The following is an 8,006-nucleotide window of genomic DNA, read 5'->3' as shown; positions in this document are numbered from 1 at the left end:
AAAATGTGCGTTGTAAGGAAATGGACTGGCATACATGGAAACAAAAAAATCTGATTTAAATGTTTTATTTCGTTTATAAAAGTAGGATCTCTACAACAGCCATGTAGCTAGGGTCGTTGGAACTAGTTTATGACATATACTAATATTAATTATGCTATATGGTATAAATATTTATGCAGTGTGGAACACCACGTAAAAAATCTATTTCCTGCTGCATGCACACAAATTTAGGATGGCAAGAATATGCTTTAAAAGAAAATGAATTGACGTGCATGGAAACAAAAAATCTGATTTAAATGCTTAATTTCCTTCATAAATATAAGATATCTTCAACAACAATACATCTAGGCATGTTAGAACCAGTTTATGATATATACTGAGACAAATTCTAGTACACGGTGAAGGTATTTATGCATTGCAGTACACTGTGTACAAATTTTGTTTTCTTTTGCATGCGCACAAATTTAGGATAACAAGAATATGAGTTGAATGAAAATGGATTGTCATACATGGAAAAAAATATAATTTTCAATGCTTTATTTCATCCATAAATATATGATCTCTCCAACAACTATGAAGTTAGGCTTGTTAGAATAATTTATGATATATACTGATACTAATTATGCTACATGTGGAAGTTATTTATGCATCGTTGTACACTACGTAAAAACGAACAAACATTTACATAAATTGTGAATAGAAATATGATAAATATACAAAAGATGCAAGGAGAGCCATGAACCGTTAATGTATCATAAAAACCTATTGATATTGACATAGATATGTATACAAAATTGCATAAAACAGGGTCGTCGATCCACCACCGCTCACGCCTAGGGCAGTCCGTCATCATCGCTCGCGCCTAGGGAAGGCCGACGTCATCGCCGGAGGTGGGACGCCAGCGGGAGCCACTCCGGGGTGCGCGCCCCCAAGGTGCTAACGCCGTGCGCGCCTCTGGGATCCGCCGCCGTGTGCGTGCCTCCCAGATCTGTCGTCGCCGCGCTCCATCAGGGACACCACAACCGCTGTCGACGCCTACCGCGCCTCGCTTAACCATCGTCGCCACCGGACCTGGGGTGCGTCGCCGTCGGTCGCCCTGATTGTCGACGCTCGCACGCACGAGGAAACCACCGTCGCCGCTCACTCGCCTTAGGGAACCGCCGCTCCCATTAAAACCTAAACATTGGCGGCCTGCGGATGTTTTTATAGCCGTTCGAACCTGATGCAGCTGAACCGGATGACGTCGTTGAGCCAGGACTTCCTCTAATTATTGAAAGTCCAAGGCTCCAAATATACAAAATATATATACACACACATGAACGATAAGTTGGAGAGGGTTGGGATAAGTTAAGCACAGTTTAACGCTAAACGTACTGAGCCCCTAATAGCCCAATAAAACAGCTAAACCACACTTGATTTAGCGTTGCTGGGGCGTGGCAAGTCACATGTTGGCCGGCTGAACAAAATTCTAGGGCTCAAAAACAACCCATGGGCTAGGTTGCTGCTTGCACGCCAGGCCGCCGCGGGCGCCAAGCCCCAAACGATCAACAGACATGTTTCAATGTAGTCCGAAGAAACAAGCTGGTAAATCTGATTATCCCCAACTTTATCTAATTTTTTTCCGGGTAGACTGATAGGTTATAAAAACCGCTAAAACATTTAGCGGTCTGCTATATCCAGATATATCATTTTTAGTTTATGAAAAATGCTGGAGATAAATAGCTTAGCCGGATATTTAAAACACTGGTCATGATGGCATGCGCAGACCATTTGTATTTGGCAACAGGGCCAGGTCGCTGCTAACTTGCCGCCGCCAACTCCTCCGCACCTCTCCACCAAGTCACCCTGCGACCCCTACCGCGTACTTCGGTGGCCTATTGTCCTCTCTTCGTCTTGGGTGGCGCGGATGGATAATGCTGATCCGTCAGAATTTCTGCGTTTGGCCGTGAGATCGACCGAGCTCACGAGGCGCGCGCTCCGGTAGCCTGGACAAGACGCCGGCGAGCTCATCACGAGGCGCAGGTTCCGCTAGGACAAGACGCCGGCGAGCTCATCACGAGGCGCGCGTAGGAGGACCAGACGACGGCGGGCCGGGGGTGTATTGGTGAGTTTCCATCGATTCGATTCATCGCGGCTAGTCGGCTACATAATCTACGCCGCACGAGGCGCTATGATTTTTTTTGAAAAAAAAACGGAGGATCGCGGGCATGTGGAGAATCCTCGGTTACGTTCGATTCTGTGGCGGAAAAAAAATCAAACGGTCGTGAAAATCAAAATTTAGGGTTAGTTTGACAACTACATTTTTCGAAGGAATTTTTTAAAGAGAAAATAAACTAATTTATTTTTAAAAAATAAAAATCTCGTGAGAAAATCGGGTTCCCAAACTAGACTTTAATCTCCTTACTCTAGACGTTTGGACCGGATTCTCGCTTCTCTCTATGGAGAATCAGATTTTAAGTGGAACCAAACATGCACATGGATCAATGACCCATTGTCTTTCTTTGCTTTTTTTTTAATCACAGCAGTACGAAGAACACACGGCCTACTTGACGACAAGGAGAGGCAGGTGACAGCAAAGGAAAAGTGCTCCGCGCTCAAGTGGAAGTGAGAAGACATGGCACCTACGGCTGGAAGAGAAAGTTGGTTGGACGGGACCGAGAGCTCCGGCACGACGCCGTTGGAGACACCAACGGCGACACCACTTGCAACTCCGATTTCGGCGAGGTCCGTGAGGTGGGAGAAGGACGTCGAGGATGCGGCGGCTGGCGCTCTGCAGCGGCCACTGCTCTACAAGCGCGGCACCAACACGACGTCGCAGATGGCCATCGTCGGCGCTAACACCTGCCCCATTGAGAGCCTCGACTACGAGTATGCACGCAATGCCCTCCGGTCCTACTCGATTGAAACAGCGTTATGGTTCATAAAAAAGGGTGTTATGTTACATTAAAAACAGACTTTCAATCACTGTTACCATGAACTTGGTCACCACTCAGAATGGTTTTGACCAATCTTCTCACGTCATTGGTTTCAGAATTGTGGAGAATGACGTGTACAACCAAGACTGGAGGTCAAGAGGGAAACTTCAGATCTTCCAATACCAGGTCCTTAAATGGGTCCTGGCACTTCTTGTAGGTGTAGTCGTCGGCCTAGTTGGGTTCTTCAGCAACATCGCTGTCGAAAACATCGCCGGGTTCAAGTTGCTCCTGACGGGCGATCTCATGCTCCAGAACCGGTACTAAAATCTCGTTTACACAAATTAAAGTTGCTTCTTCTTCTTCGTTGCTTAATTACCATCACTCGGCGCTTCAGGTACCTGGCTGCTTTTGAGCTATACATCGGTTGCAACGCAGTGCTGGCTGCTGCGGCTGCAGCGCTGTGCGCTTACGTTGCCCCGGCGGCGGCCGGCTCTGGCATCCCTGAGGTGAAGGCGTACCTGAATGGCATCGACGCGCACTCGATCTTAGCGCCCAGTACCCTCTTAGTGAAGGTGGTGCCCTGAAACTGTCGAGCTGCATGCATGTGGTTCTAAGTTACTGGTATCGCTGTGTCCTGATTTCCATCTGTTTTCATGGTGCTACTGCCAATAATGAATGCCAGATTTTAGGCTCGGTATTAGGAGTGTCTGCTGGATTTGTCCTGGGCAAGGAAGGCCCTATGGTGCACACCGGTTCTTGTGTCGCCTCCTTGCTCGCGCAAGGCGGGTCACGGAAGTATGGCCTCACTTGGAACTGGATCAGGTACTTCAAGAATGACCTGGACCGAAGAGATCTCATCACCTGCGGAGCTGCAGCTGGGGTGGCGGCGGCCTTCCGCGCCCCAGTTGGAGGCGTGCTCTTTGCGCTCGAAGAAGTTACATCATGGTAATAGCGTATATATATGGCATTAATTAAGGTGCAGTGCAGACAGTGCATCATGTAATGTAACATGGTTTGTCTGCCGCGATCTCTCTCGTCAGGTGGCGGAGCGCGCTTCTCTGGAGGACCTTCTCCACGACAGCGGTGGCGACCATGGTGCTGCACGCGCTGATCACCTACTGCCGTGGTGGCCACTGTGGCCTGTTTGGCAAAGGAGGGCTGATCATGTTCGATCTCAGCTCACGGCAGGCGACGTACACCGCAACGGACCTTGCCGCAGTCGTGTTACTCGCCGTCCTCGGCGGTCTGCTCGGCGCTCTTTTCAACTTCCTCGTCGACCGGGTCCTTCGCGCATATAGCATCGTCAACGAGTGAGCGCATGCGCCCTCTCGCTCTAACTAATAAAGCAAGCGGTTTCATATAGGATAGGTCGCGGCACTGAACACGCACTCTGGACTGTTCGAACGAATCTGCAGGAAGGGCGCGTGCTACAAGATCGTCCTGACGGTGACCATCTCGGTGATCACGTCGTGCTGCACCTTCGGCTTGCCGTGGCTGACGGCGTGCACCCCTTGCCCGCCGGAGCTCGCCAGTAAGTGCCCGACCATCGGGCGCTCCGGCAATTTCAAGAACTTCCAGTGCCCGCCGGGGCAGTACAACGCGCTGGCGTCCCTCTTCTTCAACACCAACGACGACGCCATCCGCAACCTCTTCAGCGCCGGGTACGACAGGGAGTTCGGCGTGTCCACGCTCCTCACCTTCTTCACCACGGTGTACACCCTGGGCCTGCTCACCTACGGCGTGGCCGTGCCGTCGGGCCTCTTCATCCCCGTCATCCTGTCGGGCGCCTCGTTCGGCCGCCTGGCCGGCACGCTGCTGGGCTCCGTCAGCGGACTCGACCCGGGGCTCTTCGCGCTGCTCGGCGCCGCGGCCTTCCTCGGCGGGACCATGCGGATGACGGTGTCGGTGTGCGTCATCCTGCTGGAGCTCACCAACGACCTGCTCCTGCTGCCGCTCATCATGCTCGTGCTGCTCATCGCCAAGACGGTGGCGGACTGCTTCAACAAGGGGGTGTACGAGCAGATCGTGCGCATGAAGGGCCTCCCCTACCTGGAGGTGCACGCCGAGCCGTGCACGCGGAGCCTGGTGGCCGGCGACGTGGTGTCCGGCCCGCTCGTCACCTTCTCCAGCGTCGAGCGCGTGGGCACCGTCGTCCACACCCTCAGGAGCACGGGCCACAACGGGTTCCCCGTGATCGAGGACCCGCCGTTCGCGCCGGCGCCGGAGCTTTGCGGCCTCGTCCTGCGCTCCCACCTGCTGGTACTGCTGCAGGGGCGGATCTTCACGAGCGACCGCGTCAAGACAGGCGCCGCCGAGGTCTTCCGCCGGCTCGCGCCGTTCGACTTCGCCAAGGCCGGGTCCGGGAAGGGCATCAAAGTGGACGACCTGGACCTGACCGAGGAGGAGATGGACATGTACATGGACCTCCACCCCATCACCAACCGGTCACCGTACACCGTCGTGGAGAACATGTCGCTGGCCAAGGCCGCCGTGCTGTTCCGCGGCCTCGGCCTCCGCCACATGTGCGTCCTGCCGAGGACGCAGGGGGTAAGTATGCCAGTCGACACCTTCGTTTCTAGTTACGTGCGTGCTTTTCGTTGCATCACGCACGTCTGAAACTTTCTGTGGTTTCGCATGCGACGTGACACGAAATACGATTTATTTTTTCGTTGTGCAGCGGCCGCCGGTGGTGGGGATCCTGACGCGGCACGACTTCATGCCGCAGTACATCCGCGGGCTGTACCCGAACGTGCTCCCTCGCTAGAACGAGAGAAAGCACGGCCGCCACGCGAATGCCATCCCATTGCATTGAACTGCATTATGTATAGGGTTTTTATTTGTTTACTATAGGCTTTCAATGTTTTTCGAACAAAAAACCTAGGCTCTTCAGTCAGCGCCCTGTCCCCTGCGACTAAAGTGGTGTGCCTGAATATTTTTCTCAGAACTGACAAACCCGAGACCATAGTATTATATCTTACAGATAATTACTTGATTTTGTTTCAAATATTCGAACCAATTTTGTTTAGTAGAGAGTTTACAGCTTGACAAACAGCACCAATATTGAAAGCTCAAAGCTCCACTTTGATTTTGTGTGGATATATTTTCTAAAGTGCAAACCTGAAGTTGAGGCCATTTTTCTCCAGTTTCGGCTGTTGAACCAGATGAAGAACAACCTCATGATGCACATGAAGAGGAGGAAGTTGTAGCCAAGCCAGCACCCAATACGCACCAGACTATTAAATAACATTGTTAAGGCAAAGCAGCTCACTGATGGGGACCATTCATTATTCTAATTATTCTAAGTAGTGTGGCTTATATTCTGACAGCCCTAGCAGCCACTTCAACAACAAAACCTACTGGATTTGAGGAAGATTTAGCACATCCTTGTTTGAAACATGCAATGGATGAAGAGTATATTGCCTTGATGAAGAACAACACTTGGATTATAGTTCCACACCAGAAAGGTATGAACATTATTGATGTTTGATGGATGTTCAAGTTGAAAAGGAGACATAATGGTTCAGTTGATAGGTATAAAGCTCGGTTAGTTGCAAAAGTCTTTAAGCAACAACTAGTAGAATGCCCGTGCGTTGCGACGGCACATAATCACATAGACGACGTCTTTTAATGTACCTTCTTCGTTTTACATGTGCAATGGTCATTTTCGGATCACCCAGTCTCGTCATTTTCCTACACGAGCAAAGACCCACGAATAGGGAGGCAACGTTTGTAACACCTTCGCTGCCAGGCGCGTGTCCCTACAACCACCGTCGCAGGGGGCAAGTAATTTACCAATATTATAATGTAAAAAAATTATATGATATATACATAAATGTTTATTTGTATAGTAATTTTTATATACACTTTATCCCTTTTTCTCTCTTTTACAATCACCCCATTTCTCCACTGATCGTTTTTAATAAAAATAGAACAGGGGGACAAACTACAGAGTATGGAGCAAGGGAAACTAAATACTGAACAGGTCAATTTCATCTTGACTACCGAAGGCATATCATGGTCTCTCTTGACAGCCGAATCAACACTCGAGAGTCTACAAATGCAAGTAGAGTAGCTAGAGAAAAGTATTCACATAAGAGAAAAAAACAGAAGCAACAAAATTTCAGCCAGAAAGTAATCATTGGTCACTATTTTCTTTGATCCACTCTATAATTGCTGAAAGCAGAACTTGCAAGAATGTCTGGTTCTGAATCTCGAAAATCTTGTGGATCAATCATAAACTGCAGTGATCCAAAGATTATATGAAAATGTAACGGCCACAATAACAAGAAGATTCATATGATATACTAAATCAACATTACCTGCTTGCCATACATGGAAAACAGTTTAATTGTCATTATCTCCAGCTTGTAGAACATCGAATCAGTGCTAGTTTTAGCACCACTGAAGTCAAATATTGATTTATCATTGAAGGCAAATAACTTTTGGAGCAAAGTGGATAGCTGATGTGCAAGATTTCAACCAACTAAATTACCAATGAGCTATTAGTTCCAGAAACTGGCCGAGTTTCTCTGCTGTATTCTTCTGTTTCACTTACTACATCCAAAAACGACATTGAAATGACGAATACGATTTGAGAGAAGGAAAGGAGGTTCTTCTTATTCAATTTTTGCTACGGGAGATAATCAAGAATTATATGATTCTTTGAATATTACAAACCATCTAAATTGACAATGTAAATATCTGACAAAAAAACTTTTCCCCGCAAAATGAAATAATTCAATGGGTAAAACTCAAAGAATCCATCCATCAAATAGGACATACAATAAAAAAATCTCAACAATTGAGTAAACATTACCTACTTCTGTGGCTCTGATATTTGAAGTTGAGAACACTGTGTGCTGAATAGGTTATTCTTAGAGTGCAGGCACCATCCAGTTCTGGTAGCAGATAGGGGTGAAAACGGGACGGATACGGACGGATATTAGGTCATCTCGTATCCTACCCTAATACAATTTTATCGGATACATGATCGGATGCGGATAGTGAAAATCCGGGACGGATACAGGACGTGATCGGGTAATAACCAGGGCGGATAAGAAATGGATATCGGATATTACCCGGATAGATAAC

The 8,006-nt window shown here is 48.4% G+C and overlaps 1 protein-coding gene across 3 annotated transcripts; it reads left to right on the top strand.

The window, feature by feature from the left end:
* The first annotated feature begins 1,749 nt into the window (after nt 1–1,749).
* Nucleotides 1,750–6,631, top strand: LOC100502544 (chloride channel protein CLC-c). Of its 3 annotated transcripts, XM_023302024.2 has the most exons (8): nt 1,750–2,104; nt 2,523–2,868; nt 3,032–3,232; nt 3,310–3,487; nt 3,598–3,860; nt 3,956–4,225; nt 4,331–5,462; nt 5,593–5,761. In XM_023302024.2, exons 2-8 carry the CDS (start codon nt 2,615–2,617, stop codon nt 5,677–5,679), a joined length of 2,385 nt encoding a protein of 794 aa, XP_023157792.1. In that variant the 5' UTR covers nt 1,750–2,104; nt 2,523–2,614; the 3' UTR covers nt 5,680–5,761. The 3 variants fall into 3 exon arrangements, with proteins under 3 accessions (XP_023157792.1, XP_020405994.1, XP_020405995.1); XM_020550405.2 differs by having other exon boundaries at nt 4,331–6,631; XM_020550406.1 differs by having other exon boundaries at nt 1,804–2,104; nt 2,526–2,868; nt 4,331–6,631.
* The last annotated feature ends 1,375 nt before the right edge of the window (nt 6,632–8,006 follow it).

Source organism: Zea mays, chromosome 3 (genome assembly GCF_902167145.1).
Source record: "Zea mays cultivar B73 chromosome 3, Zm-B73-REFERENCE-NAM-5.0, whole genome shotgun sequence".
In the NCBI taxonomy this organism is placed as follows: Eukaryota; Viridiplantae; Streptophyta; class Magnoliopsida; order Poales; family Poaceae; genus Zea; species Zea mays.
This window is presented reverse-complemented; position numbering and strand designations above follow the sequence as displayed.

Bases quoted from the DNA above. Each gene is read 5' to 3' on its own strand.
- LOC100502544 (XM_023302024.2), top strand. From the start codon at position 2,615: ATGGCACCTACGGCTGGAAGAGAAAGTTGGTTGGACGGGACCGAGAGC. The intron at 2,869-3,031 runs GTATGCACGCAA...CATTGGTTTCAG, and splicing joins ATTGAGAGCCTCGACTACGA to AATTGTGGAGAATGACGTGT. The intron at 3,861-3,955 runs GTAATAGCGTAT...CTCTCTCGTCAG, and splicing joins CTCGAAGAAGTTACATCATG to GTGGCGGAGCGCGCTTCTCT.